This window comes from Lissotriton vulgaris, unplaced genomic scaffold (genome assembly GCF_964263255.1).
Source record: "Lissotriton vulgaris unplaced genomic scaffold, aLisVul1.2 SCAFFOLD_1231, whole genome shotgun sequence".
NCBI lineage: Eukaryota > Metazoa > Chordata > Amphibia > Caudata > Salamandridae > Lissotriton > Lissotriton vulgaris.
This window is the reverse complement of record NW_028243170.1, coordinates 73,969-99,134: the sequence shown is the minus strand read 5'-3', so window position 1 is coordinate 99,134 and position 25,166 is coordinate 73,969. Positions and strand designations below refer to the sequence as shown.

The window sequence follows — 25,166 nt, the reverse complement described above, 5'->3', positions numbered from 1 at the left end:
TATCTGCATCTTGTCTGACCAACATCAATTTGTACAGGCCATCTTCATCGGGGGTCTGAATTTCGACGCCTTTTGGTGTGCAATAGATGGTACAATGCATCTTGCACAACAAATCACGTCCTAGCAGGTTCACAGGACTAGAATCACAGACCACAAATCTGTGCATTTCCTTGAAATTACCTATGGAGATTTCCATTGGTTCAGTTACTGGGGTACTTATTATTTGATTTGAGACGCCCACTACTTGGATCGCTTCTCCCGAGAGGGAGAGGTTAGGAACATCCACTGTTCTTACAGTAGATCTGGTAGCACCAGTGTCCAACAGAAAGGTGACGTCTTTTCCCTCAACCTTTCCTTCAATGTATGGTCCAGTCTGGTCTACCGGTAAGGAGGCGCCAAGCACGCACTCCTCATCCTCCCCTCTCAGGCCCCGTCAATCTTGATTTTCATAGAGGAAGGTGTCATTTAACAAGTACTGTGGAATGACTGCATCTCTTTCATTCTCGACTTCCCATACTTCCGCCCTCTCATTCTGCTGACCCTGATTCTTAAAATTTTGTCAAGTAGCGCGAGGTACTGGAGGTAGCTTTACCTGTTGCTGGTTCTTCCTTGTCCCCTCTTTCTGCACCTGTGGGTTTAAACCATTTACAGGGGCATTACCGGCCTGCAGGTGTGGACACTCGTCTCTCCAATGCCCTATCTGGCCGCACCCGTGGCAAGGGAAATTTTTCATAGCCTCTTCTCTACTCAATTTAGTTCGGGGCTTTCCTCCTCCCCCACCAGTGGTATGCTGTGAGTTCTTATTAGAATTCAAGTTACTTAACTGCTGTTCTTGTTGTTCAGCCAACTTCACCTGTGCCCACATTACTTTCTCCTTGAGAGCCTTCCTTTTGTTTTCGATTTCATCTTCGCAATATTTTGCGTATTTCAGGACATCATCTATTGGTTTTCCCTGCCAACTGATTTTACTGTCTCTAATCCATTGGGAGATTTCGGGCCTTAATCCTAGCACAAATCTGTAACTGAAATGTGTCATGTCTTTCATGTCCACATTATCGATACCGCTGTATGTTTTAAACACTTGCAGTAACCTTTCATAATAGGAGTGAACAGTTTCATCACGTTCTTGGGTGGTTCTATCTATTCGGGTCCAATCCGTTTCTTTTGCGGGAACCTTTTTCTTGAGATATTGTATGACTTGCTCATACTTCCTCATTACTTCAGGTGCGGGCGCTCCTGTTTTCTCATCTCTGGGAAATTCCTCACTGGGCCAATCAATTTCAATTTTACAGTCGGTCCACAGATCTACAGGGACCACAATGTCGAAAAACCCATCCAGGTCTTTCAGCAGACATTTCTGAACTTTTATGAAGCGTTCTACCTGCCTGTACCAATCAACAGGCTTCTCCCGTAATTTCGGGAAGTCATTTGTAAATGACACAATATCCTGTCGGGACCAAGGGACATGGACATATTTCCCTCCCGGGACCTCTCTCATGGGACACAATTTTTCTGCGGGAGTTACTTCTTTCAGCATATATTCTGACGCTTGTGATTTCGCTCTACTGTCTTCCTTTTTCTTTGCCCACCGGGTTCTCCATTTTCCCACATCCCCCCATTTCTGCAAAAGCTTTAATAATTCTTGTATCTGGATCTGTTTTCCCATCACATTCAGACTTTCTAAGTCTTTGTCTGCAAAATCTACTCTGTAGGGTTTCTGAAGAATTTTGGAGCGACTGACATCTATTCCCATTTCTGTGGCAGTGTCCATTAACCTTTCGTGGAGCATTCTAGCGTTTCGGGTAAGATTTTTACTGATAAACAGCAATTCTTCTTCACTGTAGGAGCTCAGGCGTTCCACCCCCACATTTCCAGCCATCATCTCTTCTATTTCTATTCTTAATTTATATATTTCTAACGCTTTGGGTTGGGGAGTGGTATCTTTTTCCAGCTCTTTGGTCCATCTGTCTAATTCTTCTGGGGACACTACTGTGGCACTCCTAACCCCAGATGCACCTTCAATCAACACCTCTTTTGGCCTACTCTGACTTCTTGCCCCCGACATGCTAGTCCTAGGTTCCCTAATAGGCAAATCCATCAGAACCACTGACTCACACTCGCTCTCTTGATCCTCATCTATGTATACTTCCTTTCTCGAGGGTGGGATACTAGGAGTGGGCATTATTGGGGAGATAACAGGAGGACGGGGACTAGCCAGGTTATCTCTATACAGTGGAATAGCTGGACCAATAGTTACTGGAATAGTCAGGGAATCAGGATGGGGATGTATCTGGGCAATGGTTCGAACCAAATCTTCTCGCTGTCTAGCCAGGGCTTCCTTTTCTTTTTCTCGTAGAGCCTTTTCTGCAGAATTGTCGTGCAATACCTGAGGTACCAAGGGAGGATAAATACTTGGAGCAGTCGGAGTGACCAATCGGGGTGGTCCTTCCCCGAACGGCTGATAATTTGGGACCGTAGATTTAGGTCTGCAAAACCCATCCCCGTCGCTGACTTTACTGTCTGTACCCGTTCCATCTGTATCACTATCCCTCCTACATCTGGGATATTTTGAAAAAGGGTTTGGAGAATGCACAGGTTCTGACTCTGCAACATAGGGAGGTGGATTTTTCATTAACAAATCTTCCAGGTGCTCATCTTCTGAGTCCCCTACAGGCATTAGGTGATGGGTCTTTTCTTTACATTTTCCTTTCTTATCTTCTAATACTCCCATCATAGGAAACAATCCTTCTGTCATCATGTTTTGCCTCCACTGTTTCATTTTCTGCTCTTTGGTTGGCGTTGGAAGCCTGGGATACCATTTACTTACTCCCTTATCCATCCTGGGTCTATCCCTTTCTGGGGCCTCAATCTCCCATTCTTCCAGGGCTTCGTACTGGGTCAATCTAGGTCTGGGATGTAATTCATTCATGCGGGTCCTTAAGTTAAACAGAACCCGACCATTAAATGTACCTTCAACAGGGAATGCTAAAACTCCGTCCTCAGCAGTATACTTTGCCCAATTTTCCAACCATACACAGGTATGATACCCTTTGTCAAACATCATGAAAGAGGCAGGGGTATTTGGCGGGGGAATGAGCACACCTTCCCTCGTTCTAATGGGCTTGTCGGTTTTGAAAAAATTCTTTCTTTTGTCAGTAAATGACAGTTTCCTTTTTATTCCATACATCATGTGCGGTCTGCCTCGCAATATCTGATCCTTATGAAATCCTAGGTACTTTGGATTTGGTATAAAATCTGGATACCACATATAATTTTCCAGACTCTCTTCTAACTCGGCTTGATTGATTTTGTTTACCTTTGTACTTCCAATGCTAGCGCGACTTTTATTTCGCACTACCCAATCAGATCAGAGAATACAAAAATCTTTAACCAATGGGTGCGCGGCCTTTTCGCAAGACAGAGTCTCACTCTTCGGCACTCACCCCTCCTTCACAAATTCAGCTTCACTACACACCCGCTGTATCGACCAATACCAGCGCGGCACGGAGTGACGTCAGAGCAGCCTTCCGACCGACTCCCTCCTTCACAAGGTAACGGAAACTTTTAACTTTTCCTAAAGTGCGAATGTAAAACTTAGTTACTAACACACAACGTCTGCCACTAAGTCTGAGTGTTCTAAAGAGATAGAAAAACTTCCTCTCACTGCAAGTAAACCACTTCTGTCTACTTCTCATTCACTCTGGATAGACTTCTTTGCCTAACCTCACACGCGAGTAATATAGAACCCGTTATTCTTCCGACTCATCCACTTTCGTCAGGGATATGTACTGAGCCGGGATTTCACCAATGAACTATTTTACTTACCAGTCAAGCCTCGGAGACCCTACTACTCCTTCCGTATGCGACCCTTACTAGGTGATATCGCAATGAAAGTTTTATACCGGACTCGTAGCTATCATTTATTCAGATGCAACAAAAGGTCCTAATTAGTGCTTCCAGTTATTCCTAACCCTGCACTAATGACTCAAACCTAGTGACTTCAACAGCTAACCGGATTCTGCTCACCGATAGCCAAATACTTCCCCGGGGATTCGGACTACACTGAACACTTACAAACAATTCTGGGTTAATTCAACATGTAATATCTATAGCAGCAATGCAAAATCATATACATTTACATATAAATCCTTAAAACATTTCAAAATATTTGAACCAATACAGTAGGAAATCAGCAGCACATTTTATTTTCACGGTTTGTTTATCAATTACCCTGTCTACCTAATCTAACTAGTCCAAACCATCCTCTGGTTACCAGAAAATTACTGATAGACCGCGCAGTTCACCCGGGTCACCGAGTTCACCAATTACTTACACGCACTGGGCCCTGGCGTGCATAAGATTTAATACACCATTGACATTTGGGGTGAACTGGGTGATGGCTTCTGCTGCACGCTTCTATGAGCAATTAAGGTTTGGGTTTCACCTCTGCTTACCATGTACCTGACTTACCCCAGGCACAACTACATATGACAGATCTGGAGCTAACAGGGAAAATAGTAGACAGGGAATCCTAGAAAAAATATACTCTTTATACTTCAGCACATACTTATCCACAATTTCTGTAAAATGACCACAGACACCTGATGAAGTTTAAAACTTTATATAAGAGTTCAAAGAGAAGATGCCAAGACAATAAGCGATATGCAGAATAATAGATCAAACATCAAAATCAACACCAATAAGTAACTTTGCACTAAAATTATAATCATTAGAATATATGGGAAGACTAAAGGTAGAAACTTAGAACAGAACTAGTCACTGCAATTTTATACTAGGACATGGGTTTATGATTTGGACCTAAAACATGTACTTATCCTAAGTGCTTAGACTATTCTTGCTAAATTCACAGCAATCAACTAAAGGAAAGGGAAAAACGGGAACATACTATTAAAATATAATAGTTTGGCAATTTCTAAAGGTGGGGAGAGAGGTGGAACAATCCTACTAAAACAATCACATATAATTTGCTTTAAAGGTGATAGAGCAGTATCACTGGCAAGAGTGCTTTAATAGAAGAATAGAGAGAGAGAGAGAGTGAGTGAGATGCAAACCCACGGACTGATATTTACCTAATTCAGATTGAAGACTAACCCTGGCCACGGGTCAGATGGGAAGACGGGGATAAGGACCCTCAGAAAAGGAATGCCAGAATGCGAGCAGGTACAGCCCACGGACAGATCAGGACAGGATACCCCTCAGGTTCAGGTCAAAGGACTGGGCCTCCCAGGGTACGACCAACACCCACAGCTTCGGACAGCAACGCCTGCGTTACCCCCTCCTGCAAGTAATCCGCCAGTAACCCCGATTGGGTCTTCGAATTCCCCAGCAAAGTGCTTCGCCAGCACTTAGGATTTTTCCACCCCTTAGGAGTTTGTGGAAAGTATGGACAGAGTGCTCCGCAGCACTTTCAGATTGAGCACCTATTGAAATCGTAGGGTCAGTGACAGGTCTGCTACTCGGACAAGTCGGACAATTTTCCTAAGCTAAACTAGGGCAGATATACGGTTTTGGGGTCCCTCAGACCACCCACTAATGTTGCAAGTGACAGTTTCCCATATTATGATTGGTCAGGAGAGGTGGTGCGGTCATTACCACCTCCTAGAGTTCGGCTTTCCCATCATTATTATTCAATTTTGCACACCCGCCCCTCGGGTTCACGTTCCCAGGCATAGGAATACATAATACAATACAAGTGTACAGCATATAGCAACAGTGTATGACAGTTCAAGGTGCAATACTGCATCTTCGGGATGGGTTCCCAGGCGCATCGGGCTTCAGGAGCCAGCTGGCTGGTTTTAGCTTCTGCGCAGTTAGGATTTTCCCCAGTCACATGACAGGGTTCAGAGGAGCCTCAGCATGGCGTTGCTCATGTATGCCCCAGCCCACAAAGACGCGGTACATGAAAAGTAAGCGAGAACAAATTAATATCACACATAAAATGATCATACTGTATACCATTTTTTTTTTTTTTTTAAATAATTTTTATTGTAGACATACCTGTACAGGCCAATACACACATTGCAGTAGCACCATAAATATCAGCAGATATATAGTACATTCCTTCAATCAGTACACAGCCTTCCGGCCCACAACCCGGGGGTTGGGCGGCGTCGAAGTCTCTGCTCGTCCATGCCCGACGTTTCATATAGAGGAGTGGTTAGTGTCCGGATTAAGTGTGTGCCTACTTTTACATTCCTACCAAACTACGCGCTAGTCCCCAACTCCCCTCCCCTGCGCTAACCCATGAACTCCCCCCCCCCATCCCACCCCGCACACCATCACCCGCCTGAGGCCCTGCTATTACTATCCCTGGGTTGCTAGCTTCATGCTCTCCCTGTTCCCGCCGTACCTGGGGCCTCAACTCGCCTCCTCCGTGCCCTCCACCCCGGGCATCTCCTCCTCTGCGTCAGCTTCGCTGTCCCTGAGTGCCTGCACCATTACTTCCCATGCGGTCGCAGTGTCAGCCGCTGTCTGGTTAGGGGTCCTGCGCGCAAGTTGGTATCTATGTGTGCTATCAGCCGTGGCCCATTTCAGAAACTCCATCCGCCACCTCCGTGGAGTAGGCCCCGTCCTCGCCTTCCAATTCTTGGTGATTTCCCTCTTAGCTACCATCAGCCCCATGTCGATGAGCTTACTCGTGAGCTTATTTTTGGGGGTATGGGGAAACCAGTGCAAAAGACATTCTGCCGGTCCGTACTCTATCGATCGTTCAGTCACCTCATTCAGTACCTCCCCCACTTCCTGCCAGAAGTCCCGTAGGGCCGGGCACGCCCATAGCATGTGTACTAACCCAGCTCCCTCCTCCGGGCACCGGGGGCAGGTTGCTGTGTCATCGCCGAAATACCGCCTGATCCTACCTGGGGTCATGTACGCCATGTGCAATACATAGTAGTGGATCAGCTGGAACCTGGCGTTCCTTGTGCTGTTGCGAGCCCTACGGACGAGTTGTGCCCAGGTCGTGTCTGGTATGTCCCTATTCAGATCCGCCTCCCATTTGGTTTTCAGGGATGTGAGAGGAGGGATATTCTCCCTAACCATTCGATTATACAAGCATGTGACCGCCTTAATCGTGCCCGCCGCCATCATGGTGTACTGGCACGCCGCTGCCGTCTCGGGTTCCCCAAGCCCCGTGCCCCAATGGGCGTGCATCGCCCTGGTAACCGCTGCGTGCAGCAGAAATCCCCCTCTCGGGATACCGAAGCGGTCTATTAACTCCTGGAACGGGAGCAGTACACCACTTTCAAAGAGGTCCCCAACTACCTGTATTCCCGCTTCCTCCCATTCCTGCAGGCTCGACCAGTCGCCACCGTGTGGTAGTGCCGTCAGCATGGCCAGTGGTATCTCAGGCGCGTAAGGGCGCTGGGTACCCGCTCTCCTCTGGGTCCGGTTCCAGCATTGCCGGTACGTGCGCTGTTCCAGCGACAAGTCCCGATTGTCCAGCCGCTGCTGGAGGGTTATGTACGCCAGGACGTGCCTGGGCGTTCCCCGTGAACTTTCGTCCTCGGGGCCCCGAAATACCCTCGCTACCTCCTGCGTGAAGACCTGTAATTGGGCCGCTAGGTAATAGAGCTCAAAGTCTGGTACCGCCAACCCCCCCTCGTCTTTCGGGCGAGTAAGCGTAGCCAGCGCTACTCTGCATCGTCCCGCTCCCCAAATGAACGATGTGATCTGAGATTTAAGGAGCTTAAAGAAGGAGCCAGGTATCCAGAGTGGGAGCGTCCGGAAATAGTACAGTAATCTCGGTAGGGCTACCATCTTTAGCAGGGAAATCCGGCCCGCTACCGATATTGGTAGTGTGGACCAGAAGGACATACAGCCCTTCAGTCCGCGCACACATCGACCCAGGTTGCCCTCAAGTAAGTCTTCCGGCTTATGGTAGATGTGGACCCCCAGGTATTTCATGCAGGTAGGGTTCCAAGTCGCCTCCGACTGGTGTTGCGGCTGGGCAGCGCCCTCCAGCAGCGGGAACAAGCTCGTCTTGGGCCAGTTGACCCTTAGGCCTGACATCTTTCCGAAGCCCTCAAGTAGAGCTTCCGCCCTCCGCAGGTCGTCACCGCCGTCACAGAGGAATAGTAACAAGTCATCTGCATATAGCGAGATGAAATGGTGTCCGTCACGGGTCCGTACTCCGCGGGTGTGCCGTCCCGTTCGGGCCGCAGCCGCTAGCGGCTCAATAGCCAGCGCAAAAAGGAGTGGTGATAGGGAACAGCCCTGTCGAGTGCCCCGCTCCACCGGGTATCGGAGGGATACCGCCGGCCCTACCCTTACTCTCGCAATTGCTTCCGCGTAAAGGACCTTAGTCCAGTGGATATAGCCAGCTCCTAGGCCGAAACGCTCCATGACAGCATAGAGGTAGTCCCACTCGAGGCTGTCGAAGGCCTTTTCGATATCAACCGATAGGACCAGCTCCGTTCCCGTCCCCTCGGTCAGCCCGTCCATGATACGGATGAGCCGTCTGATATTAGCCGTGGTGTTACGTTTCGGTATGAAACCGTTTTGGTCGTCATGCACAAGCCCCGCCATGTGAGGCAGGAGTCTCGCCGCTAGAATAGAACTCAGGATTTTATAGTCTGCGGCGAGCATAGAGAGCGGTCTATACGACGCAGGGTTATCACTCTCTCTGCCGGGCTTCAGCAGCGGGACCACTAATGCCTCCCTCATCGACTGCGGTAGCCGACCCGTCGCCTTGGCCTCCTTATATACAGTCAGGAGTCGTGGAGCCAGTATGTCTAGATATCTGTTATAGAACTCTATGGGGAGTCCGTCTATCCCCGGTGATTTGTTCCTCGCCATGCGCCTTACCGCTAACCGTATCTCCCCCACGTCAATGTCTGCCCCCAAGTCCTTCGCCTGCTCATCCTCTATCCGGGCTAGGGGCAAATCAGCCAGGAAGGGATCCACTAGGCCCGCCCTGTCTCCCGGGGCACTCTTATACAGGCCCTCGTAATATTTCTGGAAAACGTTGACTATGCCTAGTTGAGTTTGCTGTACCACGCCCATCATATCACGTAGCTGGAGTATGGGAGCGCACCGCCTGGAGGGGTTCGAGAGCCACGCTAGGAGGGTGCCCACCTTATCGCCCTCGACGTGGGAGCGTAACACGTAGCGCTTATAATCAAAGGCCCGCAGCCTCTCCACCTCGATGGCTACCGCCTCTCTGGCCAAACAGAGAGATTCCTGTAGTTCCGGCCGGCCAGGCCGCCTCCTCTCCGCCTCCCTCAGTCCAGCATCCGCCTTCGCCAAATCGCTCAACAGTACCCTCCGCACTCCTACATAATCTCTGATACAGATACCCCTCACCACTACCTTGAAGGCATCCCACTCCGTCGCCCTTGATGTTGCTGTCCCTACATTCTCCACGAAGTACGAGGTCACGCCTTCCGCTAGGGCTTCCCCGAAGAGAGGGTCCTCCAGTGTCTCAGGCCGCAGTTTCCAGAGCGGAACCCTGGGCTTTTCCGCCACCCACGCCAGTCGGACCAGGAGCGGGTTGCGGTCCGAGATTGTCCTCGACAGGTACTCCGATCCCGTGACGCTTGGTAGCACTTCCCGGGAGCAAAGTATGGTGTCCAAACGGACATGCAAGTCATGGAGGCCTGAGAAGAATGAGTAATCCCGATCAGTCGGGTGTTGCCCTCTCCAAATGTCTACGAGTCCCCAGCTCTCCTGCCAATCCCTCCTACCCCTGGAGAGCCTGTGAACCGGGGAGTCACGAAGGGGGGGGTGAGACCTGTCCAGCAAAGGGTCGACAATGGAGTTAAAGTCACCCCCCAGCAGGACCGGGCCCGCAAGGGAGTGGGCCAGCGTCCCTGATAGTGAAGCTAGGAAAGCTAATTGGTCCGTGTTTGGGGCATAGATGCTAGCCAGTACTACATCCCTACCTTCGAGCTTTCCCTCCACCACCACATATCTCCCTTCCTGGTCAACCCATTGACGTGTGAGATGAAAAGGCGTGCCTGCCCTAATCCATATGAGCACCCCTCGCGCATAGGCCGAATAGGTGGTGTGGTAAACCTGTCCCCGCCATCTCCTTTGCAGGGCCTCCCCCTCCCGCTTTGTGAGATGCGTCTCCTGCAGCAGCGCGATGTGTACTCCCCTCCGTACCAAATAGGCATGCACTTTGTGTCTGCGTTGCATAGTGTGTAGGCCCCGGACATTCCAGGTAATACACGTCAAACCATTTACATTAGCCATTATCCCAGTGATCTGGTCGAAACCCTCCCTCCAGGTCTTGCCCATTGGCGGTGATGGTGCCCCCTCTGCAAGAAACAAAACTCCCCAACAGCCCTGCCCATGGCGTACCCAGGGTCAACACTATCAAAGAAAAGAAAGAAAAACGCAAACAATCCCCAACTGTGGTCCCCCCCCCCTCCCCCAGAACAGGCCCCAATACCGAAATACCAGATCCCATCCAAACTCCCGCACCTGATGACCCAGGTCTCAACTACACAGCCGCAGCTGTGGGTGCCTTAAGGGCCTACGGAACACGGCCTCGTCCAGAGGGAGGCTGCGCCGCCCATCTCCACACTCCCTCCCCAGTTCCTCATGGTCCTTTTGCCCTGAGCTCCGCCATGTGCCCCGGCCCCCTACTATGTGCGGAGGCAGCGCTCCCCCCCCCCCGGTTCTGCAAACATTACCCATTCCACAACGACAGTAGTTCATATGTTGAGGATCTCGTCCGCCGTCTGCGGTGTCACCAGCGGCCCCTCCGTGCGGTGCATCCCCGACAAGTCCGACTCCGATCCAGAGGCTGATACATGCGTGTCCGAGTCTGTGGCCCCTCTAGATCCGGGACCTTCTGCTCGGGCGAGCTTCCCCACCTCTAGCAGCGCCGCCTGTCGTTCCGCCTCAGTTTGAGAGGCCGATGGGCCCATCTGCCCCCGACCCCGTTTCCAGAGTCTCTTCGATTTTCGTAGCCGCTTGGGTGAACGTTCCCGCTCTTTCTCTCGCTCTTCTCTCACCCTGGCGCCGTCAGTCCCGGCCTTGTAGGTCTCCCACCAGTCCCAGGCTTCCGCTGAAGTCGCGAAGAAGATCGCCTTGTCGTCCACTACCACTCGTAGCCTGGTCGGGAAAAGCAAGGAGTAGGGAATCCCTTCGGTCCGCAATTCCCTTTTGATCGTGAGGAAGGAGGCTCGATGTTTCTGCGTATCGAAGGTGAAGTCTGGAAAGAGTGTGACTCTACTGTTTGCAATTTGGAAGGGGCCATCCTCACGAGCCCTCCGCAGGAGCAGATCTCTGTCCTTGTGGTGTAGCAACTTAGCTATGATCGGTCTGGGTGGGAGCCCGGGCTTGGGTGGTCCTGAGGGGACCCTATGGGCCCGCTCCAGCGTGAAGAATGGCGAAAGTCCTTCCGGCGCCACCACCGTCTTCAGCCATTCCTCCATGTAGGCAATCATGTCGCCTGTCCCCTCCGTCTCCGGCACCCCTACGACCCGTATGTTGCTGCGCCGATTTCTATTTTCGGCGTCCTCCGCCCGCCTCTCTAGGGTGCTTATGCGGTCCAAGGCCTCCGTCAGCTTGCTCTCCATCGCCTTGTGGGCCGGCGCCATGCCCCCGATCACCACCTCAGCCTCTTTAACCCTGTCTTTCAGTTTGTCATGATCCGCCCGGAGTAGGCCCAGCCCCGACGCCACCTGCGCTATGTCGTTATGGAGCGCATCCCTGGTGGCCGTTATGGCGTCCAGTATTCGGTCTTGCAGCCGCTGCAGATCTGTCTGCTCCGCGGGGCCCCCCTCCCCTGCGTTCGATGTCGCCGCCTCCTCCGCCTTGGTCCTCGGCTTCCCCATCGTGGTCAGCCCGTCGTTCTCGCTTTCCTCGTCGCGTGGATCACCCCTGAGCGCTCCGTGGTCAGCTCGTCGCTCTCGCTCTCCTCGTCACGTGGACCTCCCCTGAGCGCCTCGGGGCCTCGCTGTCCTTCCCCTGCGCCTCAGTGTGTGCTTCCTCCGTGTTGTCCGGTCCTGGGAGCTGTGGGGTACCGGTCACTTCCCCCTCTGAGACGGCCTGGTGGGCCGGACGCCAAAGGCTCTTCTCCGCCTCGTGGGGCCCTTCCGTACGTCCCCACAGGTTGTGCGTGCCGCTGCTGCGGGGGCGAGGGGGGCCCAGGATGCGCTGTCGCGTGCACCGTTTCCCACTAGTCTCCTCTCTGGGCGGCCCTACGTGTTGTCCGGCCTCTGGGAACTGTGGGGTACCGTTCACTTCCCCCCTGAGACGGCCTGGTGGGCCGGATGCCAAAGGCCCTTCTCCGCCTCGTGGGGCCCTTCCGCACGTCCCCACAGGCTGTGCGTGCCGCTGCTGCGAGGGCGAGGGGGGCCCAGGATGCGCTGTCGCGTACACCGTGTCCCACTAGTCTCTTCTCTGGGCAGCCCCCCGCTCACCTGCTGGGTTGGTCGGTGCCTGGGGCCGGGTCGGGCTCCGGTTCTCGACCGCACGGCAAGGGGCCGGTGTGAGTCCTCGTCCGCCCCGCCCACATCCGATGGTTCCGCACACCACAGCCGGTCGCCGGGGAGCTATCCTCGCCGTGTGGGGTCCGTCGCTGCCGGCGATCGCGCCTCCACTTCGCCTGCCGGCAGTGCGCTCTCCTGGCAGTCCGCCGCCTCCTAAGGCATCGCCGCGGTCGCCATTTTGCTCGGCGCCTTCCTCCCCGCCGCTCCAGAGGCCGCCGCGATCGGCGGCCGTTCTCGGGTCTGCGATGCCGCCGACTGCCCAAATCTCTCCCGAGCAGTCACCGCCGGGCCATCAGTCGGCGCCGGGGCACACGCGGGCCCCACAGCCCCTGTATCAGGATTCTTGTGGGGAAGAGGCGCGGAGCTCCGGGCTCACGCCGCCATTTCCCTCGGCGCTCAAGCCACGCCCCTTCTCCATCATACTGTATACCATGATGAAATTCTAAACATCCCTTATTTTATAATGACTATAGCGTTACTGTTTTAGTGCGAAAAGACAGATAGGCTGAAGCAGCAGTAGCAAGCGGAGAGCGTGGTGAGAGACAAGCGGCCATGTTTGCAACAGTGCGCATGAGCACAAATTCCCTCCAGAATGCGAGTGCGTCACATCACATGGGTATGACCGACGCATGCGCAGACTGAATTTCAGCGAAGCAGCCGATTCTTTAGTGCAAGCTTCGTTAATATGGAAAAGACATACGAGCAAGCATCCTGGGGACACCCGCGTGTATGGAAAAACGTATAATAAATGACAAACAACTATTTTAATAGGATTATACATTAGTCGAGGTTCTTGCACTGGGGCAAGGCGCTTTACGTGCGAATCCTTGCTCCATCAGTGCGAGATGTTGAAAAGAGGAGGAGGCAGTGCTGTAACGCATATGTATGGTGGGAGGGCCTGCGCCTCCCAGATCTCATGGATTTTTATAGGCATTAATGTGTGTTGAGCCTCCTGCACCCCCGGGGCTGCAGGGGTCTATGTTATGTCCCTGGGAGGGGCAGGAGTAGAGGAAGAAGTGGAGAGGAGGAAGAGCAGAGGAGAAAGTGAAAAGGGAGACGGGGAGAGAGAACGGAGTGGACGCGGGGTGAGGAGTAAGTAAGAAGTTGAGAAAGAAGGCAAGGAATATTTAGAGGTAGAAGGGAGGGAGCGTGCCCAGAGGAGGAACAGGTTGTTAGAGGAGGAGAGTGAGTGCCGAGGAGCGAGAACAAACAGCTGGATAGAAAACAGAGGGAAAGAGCGGGAAGTAGATAAAGGATGAGAAAGGTGGGTTGGAAGGGAGGTAAGAACAGGAGTAGGGGAGAAAAAAAGGAAATCAGAAAGAGTGTAAAAAGAGATACAGCTATAGAACGGCTGAAAACCGAAATGGAAAGAAGGAGGAGCCATTAAAAGTAAATCACATCAGAGGTATAAGATTCAGGTCAATGAGGTCTGTTTGACTATTTAGCTTTTGGTCTTGACCGGCCTGAGAGGAGCCCTCTGTCTTGTGCCTTAATGGAGTCACCTTCGTCTTGCTGAGACTCTGGTGTAGCCCCCTAAGTCCAAGACTCATCCAAGTGAGGGGACCATGGAGAGGAGGTGTAAGTACTGGAACCCGCCCCCTTCCAGGGTACCTCCAGACAGGCAAACAGTAAGCAGGGCAGGAGGACGTCCATTTCCTTCCCAAATATTCCTGCAAGACACGTTTGCTAAAGCGACCCACCTGCCTGTGGGAAGGGGCGCGTCCCACGGAGTTCACCGTCCAGGGATCCAGACTCAGGATTCAATCCATAGACACTACACCGGGAGTAGAACAACTCAAGGTTAAGAGCTTTGGAATATCTCACAGCATCATCCACAGGAACGGGAGCTCACCTGTGCTCACCTGCGGGAGAGTTCAGGCGTCACCGCCCCTCAAAGGGAGCACCTTGCACTCAGAGTAAGAGAACAGAAGCCCCACGTGACCTCCTGACTTACCTCTCAGCTGACAAGCGGGCATGTCTGGCAACATCTGTCCATACACTCACATTGGCGGCATCATTCAATTCTCGCAAAACGCATTCAGTGCATAATTTGTAAAAAAAAAGAAAGTGCCCTCGCCCTCATCAGGAGGGCGCTGCAGAATGAGCCACACACTGCCCATGCCAGCGCTGCCAATGACAATACCAACACAACTAATAACCATCACACTCCTACAAGTGTGGCAGTTCCGCCTATTCTAGACTACCAAAGCTATAAGAAAGGCTTGGGCGGCAGGTAATAGTCATTTATAATGTATAATGAAATAATAAACAATTATTGCTGTGCTCAGTTTTAAATTAGACAGACAGCGCCACCATGTGGTGCACTGTTGCAAGCCCTGGTGTTCACAATTAAGTGCCGGTGCCGAGCACCGGAAACCACGGCTCAAATTAAGCACTGGCTTATCTCGAAAAGTAGTCTAACTGGGATCTGGGATGTAACCAGGCCCAGCTGGAAAATATTACAGGAACGTCTGCTTGAGGGTTAATGTTTTCACCCGCTGTTTCCACAAGCTAGGCGATAGTGTTAGGAGAGTAATCATCAGGACACAAGGCCATGGGTGGATTACCTATCAGTAATCTTCACTAGCCCAGGTCTCGCTTCCTCACCTCAGTACTTGTGCTGTGTAAAGCTCTTCTAGACTCATCTGCTGGGCTTTGTTCTGCCCTCTAGTGGCTGGATACCGGATTCTTCTATTTTATAAACTTTTTGGGTTGGGCGATGACCAAGACACAGACAGTATAACTCACTATGACGTCCACCGGGATCCCCTATTTTCCACTAAAACGACCTCCATTTTTGATTTTTAAAAATTCACAGGTCGTTTTGGAAGTGTGTTGAGAGAGCCCTCCCCCCCGAGGAAAAACAAAGAAAGCAAGAAAAGAAAGTAGAAGACGACATTGAGATGTTAAGATGGGAGCAGGCGGGCGCCTGCGATCAAGGCTGGATCAAGGGTCTTGATGGGGTCTTCGATGCAGGGGGGAAGGTGTGCAAGAGACAGAGGTCTCTGCTCTAGGATTTGCTTTGCAAAATGTTTTTTCAGTAAGAACTTAGGGGCTTATTTATGTGCCTTTGCGTCACTTTTGTTCCGCCAGTGCGTCACTTTTTGTGACGCACCAGCAGCGTAAAAAAATGTGGCGTGTTGCGTCATATTTACAAAGTGACGCATCTAGGTAGATGCGCCATTTTGTAAACCCCTGCGCCACATTATACCTGCGGCAGGTATAATGTATGCAGGGTGGGCGTTCTGACACAAATAAGCCTCAAAGAAGTGACGCAGTGACATCTACAAGATTTCACTGCGCCACTTCTAGGACGCAAATGCGTCAATATCTTACGCAGGCCCATTTGAAATGCAGTTACCACCCCAGCTTTAGGGACGTGTTAGAAAGGCGATGCTAGGGGGAGGCAGAAGTTGCCTGGCCGACCACCCCGAGACCCGCCTCTCCTTCTGGAGTTGGCCGAGCGCAGTCGAGAGGCCTCCTGGCGAGGTTCCTCTCCTAGAATCGTACAGCCGAGCAATCACACCACTACAAATGGACACCACACAAGGATAGGTTCTTAGAATTTTTATCAGCAATCAAGGCAGGTTCTTTCAGCAATATGTACAAACGGATCGAGAGATCCTTAATGTCTCGGTAACTGTGAGAATAGGGTAGCGGGACAGTCTTAGTACCAGCCTGGCACAGGGGTACCCTACACTCAGCTCTCGGTCCTCGAGCTGGGGGGTTCCGCAAGGTCAAGCCGCGACGTCGTCAGCAGGGCTTCGAGATGGTTCAGCGGGGTTGGGCTGCGGCAGCGCCAGCAGGCTCCGAAGGTGGTCCAGCGAGGTCGGGCCGCGGCAGCGCCAGCAGGGCTCCGAAGATGGTTTAGCGAGGTCGGGCTGCGGCAGCGCCAGCAGGGCTCCGAAGATGGTTCAGCGAGGTTGGGCCGCGACAGCGCTGGCAAGCTCCCAAGATGGTTTCAGCGAGGTCGGGCCGCGGCAGCGCCGGCAGGCTCCCAAAATGGTTTCAGTGAGGTCGGACCGCGGCAGCGCCAGCAGGACTCCAAAAATGGTTTCAGTGTTCAAAGTCGCGAGTTCTTCTCAGGGTCTCTCGACTCCAGGATACAACTACTGACCCGTTCCAGAGCTGCCCCAGATATAGGTCTGGAGTCCTTTGATGTCCGGACCCTCGCGCCTGGGGGTCAGAGGGGCCGGGATGCAAGTGTCCAGACACCCAGCAGGGAAAGGAGCCAGTGCCCAGGGAGGCCGGAGGGCGATCGAAACCAGGCGTCGGGGGACGGCTGGAGGGCCATCGAAACTCTTCTCCTCATTAATCCGTCAAGTGGCCGTTTTACCACCTGGTCGGATCTTGGTACCTCGATGTCGGGGCTTCGCTGGGTCCGAGGCCGCGGTCGGGCCGAGGCCACGGGGCCCGGTCGTGGAGGGTCCAAGATGGAGTCAGGCCTGAGATCGTGGCCCAGGATAGGGGTCGGGCCAGCAGAGTGGGGCGAGTAGGGGTTGCCGTGTTCTGGAGGGGGAGAGCTGGGGGTCTCCAGAAGTGGCGGCTCTCATGAAGGTTGGAGGGGGTCGCTTCAGGCCGGGGGACAGGGGTCGATGTCGTTCAGGGCCCGCCATGCGGGAGGAGTGGGACCACGCCACGAGGCCGGATCCCACAGGACGCAAACTCATCAATGATGACCACAACTGCAGTTACAAACCATTGGTACGTTCCATCCTGGGTCATACATGGGAGGGGATTGGGGAACGCCCCTTCCGCATTCCCTCGCGGAAAGAATAGTAACATTCTTTTAAGAGTCTGAAAGACTTTTCTGACTCCCACAAGCCCATTGTACATTCTAAAAATGCCCTATGCGGTTGTAAAACATGTCATTTTATGAATCGTAGGGTTGGCAACCACAAAAAAGCTTGGTAGATCTGACCCTCGATGCTGCAGACACAGCAGAGAGCTGACAGCTGGAGCTGCCTTCTATGGACATCCAGGGGGAGTGAGGGGGTGCACATCTCAGGCTTCGGTCCTGAAATACAAGGCACACAGCGCCCTCCACAGGCAGTGAACCTTCAGTCAAGAAGACAACCATTCACTGGAAGGCATGGAATGACCAAGGAAGCAGCTCACCCAAAGAGAGTGCAGCAGACCACGAGAGGCGCTCCTAAAAGAGACGCCTCTTTAGAGAGGAGGGATCAGGGTGTTCAACCTTCTACACCTCAGATCAAAAGGCAGCCTGCAGGGGGTGCTCTTCAAAGCCAACACATTGGCAGAAATACCACAAGCCAAAAAAACACTTTTTGAATGAGAGGACAGTCAGAGGTGCTGCCAGAAACACAAAATGGCAGCTTCCCTCAGCCCTCTCAATGTCTAACTCCAGCAGGGGGCAGAATAATGGACGCCCTCAGCACCTGGGAGTACAAACTGCAGACAGCTGGGGCTAAATCTAATGAGACATGGACATTGCACAGAGCCTGCAAAGAAAGCACCAGCAGTAAAATCAGAGTCAAAATTAGAACAAGCCTTAGTAAATGCATGAGGTCTCTCCCATGGGATTAATAATACATTGAGAGGCTTGGGGGCAGTGTATGAGTGCAGGGAGAATAGTGTGAGTGTACTCTGTGCAGGGTGAGTGGTGCACGAATGAAGGTTGATAAGTGACTGAGTGCAGGGTGGAAGTGCCTGAATGATGCTGATTCTACCACCGCTTCATGTCAATGTGCACAGAAGTAGATAAGAGGCGTCAGTATTTTGAACGTGTTGAAGAGACAAAAGTAAATCACAACTCTTGATGCTAACAGGCAGGGCTTTAAGTGGGATGAAAAAACTGGGGAGTCTCTCAAAGGGGCGTGGCCAATGAAATTAAGGGCGTGGCTTAAAACACTTCAACTAAAAATCTGTGCTTAGCATAGTGTGCCGCCCGATACATGAGACAACAAGTAACCTCATACCTACATGAAGTCTGGACTATTGGCTTTGTCAATGGGTGTTAGTTGCATAAGATAAATAAGCAGCAACTACGGCTTGTTGTTAATAATATTGAAAAGGCTTCCACTTAAAGCCCTGGTGACACCACGACAATGTTGTTGCTCCTGAGTTTCAAAAAGAGAAGGGAAGTCCAGAGACTCTCTTATGGATTTCCCTCCTCCTACAAGGCTCACCTGGCATGACGTCATGCCGTTTGCCGTAACTTCTCCACTAGTGAGAAGTGAGCAGTGTGAACACTAGGGTGACCAACTGGCATTGGTGCAAATTCAGGACGGTGAGTGTAAAAATTCAGGACAAAGGATCAAAATTCAGGACACAAATTCAGGACAGGAGGTCAAAATTCAGGACAAAACTTCAGGACAATTGGATAAGTTTTACAGACACATCAGAGGTCGCGCAATAGTATATAAGTAAGCCCAGCCATATCCAAACATATTAAACCATTTGCAAACCTATCCATCATGTATCCTTCCATCTATCATTTCACTCATCCATCCCTTCATTCATCCTTTCACTCATCCATCCATTATCCATCCATCCACCCTTTCAACCTATCCATCTGTACACTCATCCATCCACTCTTCTACCCATCCATCCATTCACTCATCCATCCAGCCATTTACCCTTTTACCCATCCAGCCATCCTTTCACTTACTATCCATCCACCCAGTCACTCATCCTTCCACCCTTTCAGTCATCCATCCTCCCTTTCTCTCTCCATCGACCCTTTCACTTAGCAATCCTTCCTTCCATCCATCCACCCATCTACTCATCCACTCATGAATCCATCCACTCATGAATCCATCCATTGACCCTATCACTCATCCATCCTTTCTCTCATCCATTTATCCTTTCACTCCTTCACTCATCTATTCATCCTTTTGGCCATCTAACTTCCTTTTCACTCTCACTCATCCATCCTTTACATCCACCCTTTCGCTCATCTGTCCATCCATTCACCCTTACACTTATCAGTTCATCAATCCATCCATCATTTCACTCATGCATCCACCCACTCACTCAATCATCCACCTTTTCACTCATCCATCCTTTCACTCATCCATCCACCCTTTTACCCATCCAGCTATCCTTCCACCCATACATCCAGCTATTTACCTTTTCTCTCTTCCATCCTTTCACTCACTCATCTATCCATCCTCTCATTATCCATGTATTCAATCTTTCATTCATCCATTCACCCTTTCACTTATGCATCCAGCCATCCTTTTACTTGCTCACTCGCCCACCTTTTCATATTAATTTTTAGCTGAGCCTTTTTGAGAAGAGGCCCATCAAGAACTTCACCCTCGCTGCAGGAGACATTCCAGGACTGGGACAGAAGCCACCCAAGGCAGAGACAGGATCCACCACGGGGGGGGGACAGGAGCCATCACAGGCCGGGGGACGGGACGACAGGAGCCATCACTGGGGGGGGGGGACAACAGGCGCCATCGCAGGAGGGGGAACAGGATCCACCAGGGTGGGCACAGGGGTGGGCATGCAGTATTCTAGTATCATCTTGGTCTCTTCCAGGGTGGGGTAGGGCCAGGGGCGGCTTGTGGATTTTGAAAGTGGTGGGGCGAAAAATGTTGTACCCTAATATAACGAGCAAACCCGAAACACAAAAGGAGGGTGCGCAGGAATTTTTTTAAAAAAATTGATTCAAATGGTGGCTTTTACACCACATTTTTACTGCAAACTGGAGAAAAACAGGGATCCAAATATAGCATGTTAAAGCACAAATATGAAGAAAACATTAGAAACAGATCAAAAAGTAGCCCAATCCTCTAAATGGTCTGCTTGCAAAATGACCCCCAAGCCAAGCACACCCAACCAACGGAAACAGGCCCTATAAGTGTGTCTCGTATTATTTATCTGGAGAGGCAATGACACATGAAGCACAATACCAGTGGGGCAGCACACTATGCGAAGTACAGATTTTTAGCTTAACAGTGTTAAGCAACGCTCATAACATTGGCCACCCCTACTAGAGACCCCCCCAGTTTTTTCATTCCACTTAAAGCTCTGCACACATAGAAGTGTGTGCGTGTTTCTTTTGTATATGGAGGGAGCAATGGTAGAAACTAAAGGCTGCACATTTCATGATTTCATTTAAATCATGAAATGCGCTGCCTTTGGTGTCTGCCATGCCTCCCTACACAACAGAAACACACGCTGTGTGAATGTTGCATGGGCGCATGGTAGAAATGAAAGGCCCCAAGGGTGAATTCACCGGATGTTGAGTCAATCTGTACACAGGTTTTGGAGAGATTGATTGTCTTGGGGAGTTTCTAAAGCTATCAGTGACAGCGAGACACATGTGATTTCGCAAAACACATCACGTATAAAACCAAAACGAGTCTATTAACCTACGGTCTTCTTTCAGGGGTAAAGGTGTTCTTTAGGCCCACAGGTGCCCCCTAATCAATCAGAGGGGCCCTTATTCAGCCGAAAGCCAGTAAATATCTGTCAGATATGGGATGCTCAGGTGATTCTTCACAATCTTGGGGCTTGGCGGGTAGGGACAACTTGCATTACACCATTGTCTTCTTGAAACAAACACATGCTCCGCATTCGTACAGACCTCATATAACTATAACAGCGGGGCAGCAATAAAGCTATCTGTCAGCCTGTTATCATTAAAGATATTATCGTTTTTTACATAAGCATCCTTGACTGGCAAATGAATGAAGTGCGACTCAGAGTCTCGACTCGAGTGTGAAGCAGCCTTTCACGGAAGTACTATTGTGGTGAACAAGCAGGGTGAATACTTCCCTTCCCACGTGCTCCCAGCCAGTGTTCCGGGGTAACCCTCTCACATGGATTATTTCAAAGTTGGGTGCTTAGCAATGCCTTCCCTTACCTGCAACTAATGACCTGCAGCTGCTCCTAATCTCTTCAGAGCAGTGGGGCAGCATACTATGCTAAGTACAGATTTCTTCTAACTTAAAAGTGTTAAGCCACGCTCATTATACATCAGCCCCCCCCAACGAGAACCCCCACCACACCCAGTTTTTTTCCTCCTACTTAAAGCCCTCCACCTCCACAGAGATGTGTGTGTGTGTTTCGGTTGTATATGGAGGGAGTCATGGTAGAAACGAAAGACCGCGCATTTCATGATTTCATTTAAATCATGAAATGCGAGGCTTTTGGTTTCTACCATGACTTTTGTTTTCCCTGTAGTGACGAGGCAGCAGGGAGCACCCATTCCTGCAGGAATGCTCTCAGGCCCAGAAAGCAGTGTTCCCAGCTTCCAGACCTTCGCATTTCTGACCTATCTCTGGTGTCACAGTAGCCCTGGGCAGAAATGGAATGTGTGAAGCCCCTCTAAATTGTGGAGACATGGCATATTCAGGGCTGTTTGCATCTGAATAGATGCTCCTGAAGCTTGGGGGGGGGGGGGGGGGGAGGGGGGAGGCAGTCACCTTCAAGCACCTCTTAACAGCTCATCAAGGGCTGGAGGTGTGAGGATTGCCACCCCGCTGTGCCTCTCCAATGCTGCGGGGTATGTGAGGTTTTGTGCTGCCTCGGAGTCTGACACCTGACCTCAGCATCGGAGTCAAGAAGGGAGGTGGGTGGAAGCTGCAACCGGTGCCCGGTTAAAATTACGGACAAATGGCGTCCGTTAAAAGATCCTTCACGGACAACGGACAGACGGCCGAAATTACGGACTGTCCGTGAAATTTACGGACTGTTGGTCACCCTAGTGAACACACGCACATCATGTGGCTGCTGTCACTGCAGTCCGGGGAAAAAAAACGTACCGTCTGTGCCAGGGCACAAAACTGAGGCCGATAGAGACCCGTTTCGAGGCCCCCATTACAAAACTGCAGGCGCTTCGCACCGGTGAGGCCCGGCCCACTTAAAGCCCTGCTAACATGCAACGTCACAGACCATGCATTTGTGTCTCAATGAATCACACACTGCAGGGGCCGACCTTTACAGAAACCTACATGTCACTGGTTGTAATCCGCGTGGGGTCGAGCTGCCTCCTATCATTCCAAGGCTGATACTTACGAGCATCAGCACTTCAGTTTGGATTACAATCTCTGAAATGTGCGATCGCCCTGGCATCGTACTCTTTAAAGCTAATCTCTGCGTACGTTTGCACGTCGGTTTGACAAACTTGTTGTGTAGCCGCATGCAAGGATATATTTGTTTTGTGTCTCTCCGATAAGTTTAAGAAATATACGTGAGCTTTTTATTTAACTTTCCTTTCCTAAATATGGAAACGTAGTAAATTTGAAAACGACCTGATGACATCTCATTATAGGAACAAGTCGGCCCCATTCTAATACTTGTAAAAAGCCGCCGGGTTCTCTTTGAAGCAAAAACAAACAACATGCCAGGCCATTCACTGTCGATACCCTCTAAAGGGCAGATGCACAATAACTGGCGCATCCCGCATGCCAGCAGCGATGCGCCAGTTATTTTGCGTCACGGCAGACACCTCTTGTGCCATCATAGATGCACCGCAATTATAATGCGGCGCACCATGGCGCAAGAATGGACAGATGCGTGACGCATTTGGGGCTGTAAAGGTGACGCAGTGCTGGAGTTGTGTCGCAAGCGTGATGCAACTTCAGCACTGCCATGGGGGGACCCTATACTAGCTGTGCTGCGTCATTCCTTACGCCTGCTTCAAGCAGGCGCAGGGTTTTGACGCAGGATGGCCCTAAAAGTGACTGAGTGAAATCTTGTAGATTTCACTCAGCCACTTTTAGGAGGCGTTCCTGCGCCGGAACGCCCCCCCCCTGCACAGGAACGCCCACATGTGGCGCAGGGCTTTACAACATGACGCATCTCTCTAGATGCGTCACGTTGTAAATACCCCGTACCATGGAGCTATCTTTGCACCGCCGCTGTAAATACACCTCAGCATGGCGCTATCTTTGCGCCGCCGCTGTAAATACACCTCAGCATGGCGCTATCTTTGCGCCGCCGCTGCGTCACAAAAGTGACGCAACGGCGGCGCAAATGTGGCGTGCGGGGCTTGTAAATCTGCCCCTTAGTCTTAACTACCTAAACAACTCGATAACATACATCTCTTTATCCGCTGATGGGGGACATCTGGCCCGACACAAGAACAGACATTTAATTCACACCGCGCTGAGATGTAATCTAAACACCAATCAAACGAGAGCCCAGGGTAGATGCGGCCATGAGGGTTTCACGTCAGGTGGGCTCCAGTAATTAAAATGTTTTTTATTATTGGCTTTCTTTGGAAAAGCAGCGGGTGGTCTGTGTGAATGAGTGCACCCGGGACCCTGGCTCTCAGTATAGCTCGGTCATGGACAGTGTAGATATGATTGCAGACAGTTCAATAACAGTGTGTTTGGCATGTTTAGTCTTTCCCGCCCAACACCACAAATTACCTGTATTCACCCTCCTGGCTGTTCCCCTCTTTAGGTTCCACACCCCTCATCCTCATGGAGGACCAGGATGCTGAGGAGAAGGGCCAGAAAGAGAAGGAGGACCAGGAGGCATTGCTGGAGGATGAGGGTGGGGGTCTGGTCCAGAGGGAGGAAGAGAAAGAGGACCAGAAGGCGTTGCTGGAGGATGAGGGTGGGGGTCTGGTCCAGGTGAAGGAGGAGAAAGAGGACCAGAAGGTATTGCTGGAGGATGAGGGTGGGGGTCTGGTCCAGGGGAGGAAGAGAAAGAGGACAAGGAGGCATTGCTGGAGGATGAGGGTGGGAGTCTGGTCCAGGGGAGGAAGAGAAAGAGGACCAGGAGGCATTGCTGGAGGATGAGGGTGGGGGTCTGGTCCAGGGGGAGGAGGAGAAAGAGGACAAGGAGGCATTGCTGGAGGATGAGGTTGGGGGTCTGGTCCAGGGGGAGGAGGAGAAAGAGGACAAGGAGGCATTGCTGGAGGATGAGGGTGGGAGTCTGGTCCAGGGGAGGAAGAGAAAGAGGACCAGGAGGCATTGCTGGAGGATGAGGGTGGGGGTCTGGTCCAGGGGAGGAAGAGAAAGAGGACAAGGAGGCATTGCTGGAGGATGAGGTTGGGGGTCCAGTGAGGGAAGGAGGAAGAGGACCAGGAGGCATGGCTGGAGGATGAGGACGGGGGTCTGGTCCAGAGGGAGGAAGAGGACCAGGAGGCATTGATGGAGGATGAGGGTGGGGGTCTGGTCCAGTCAGAGAAGGAGAAAGAGGACCAGGAGGCCTTGATGGAGGATGAGGGGGGTACTGGTCCAGGGGGAGGAGGAGAAAGAGGACAAGGAGGTATTGCTGGAGGATGAGGGTGGGGGTCTGGTCCTGGGGAGGAGGAGAAAGAGGACCAAGAGGCCTTGCTGGAGGATGAGGGTGGGGGTCTGGTCCAGTGAGAGAAGGAGAAAGAGGACCAGGAGGCATTGCTGGAGGATGAGGGTGGGGGTCTGGTCCAGGGGGAGGAGGAGAAAGAGGACAAGGGGGCATTGCTGGAGGATGAGGTTGGGGGTCTGGTCCAGTGAGGGAAGGAGAAAGAGGACCAGGAGGCATTGCTGGAGGATGAGGGTGGGGGTCTGGTCCAGGGGGAGGAGGAGAAAGAGGACAAGGAGGCATTGCTGGAGGATGAGGGTGGGGGTCTGGTCCAGGGGAGGAAGAGAAAGAGGACAAGGAGGCATTGCTGGAGGATGAGGTTGGGGGTCTGGTCCAGTGAGGGAAGGAGAAAGAGGACCAGGAGGCGTGGCTTGAGGATGAGGACGGGGGTCTGGTCCAGAGGGAGGAAGAGGAAGAGGACCAGGAGGCATT

At 51.7% G+C, this 25,166-nt stretch overlaps 1 protein-coding gene across 1 annotated transcript in view; it reads right to left on the bottom strand.

The window, feature by feature from the left end:
- LOC147668684 (uncharacterized) overlaps positions 1-13,299 on the bottom strand; it is a 28,265-nt gene extending 14,966 nt beyond the window's left edge. Inside the window, exons 1-2 of the mRNA XM_086948516.1 lie at positions 12,885-13,299; positions 869-5,968 (exon numbers count right to left, since the gene is read on the bottom strand). Coding sequence (XP_086804642.1) covers positions 869-3,268 — 2,400 coding nt within the window. The 5' untranslated portion in view covers positions 3,269-5,968; positions 12,885-13,299. The remainder of the gene's footprint in view (positions 1-868; positions 5,969-12,884) is intronic.
- Between the last annotated feature and the right edge of the window lie 11,867 nt (positions 13,300-25,166).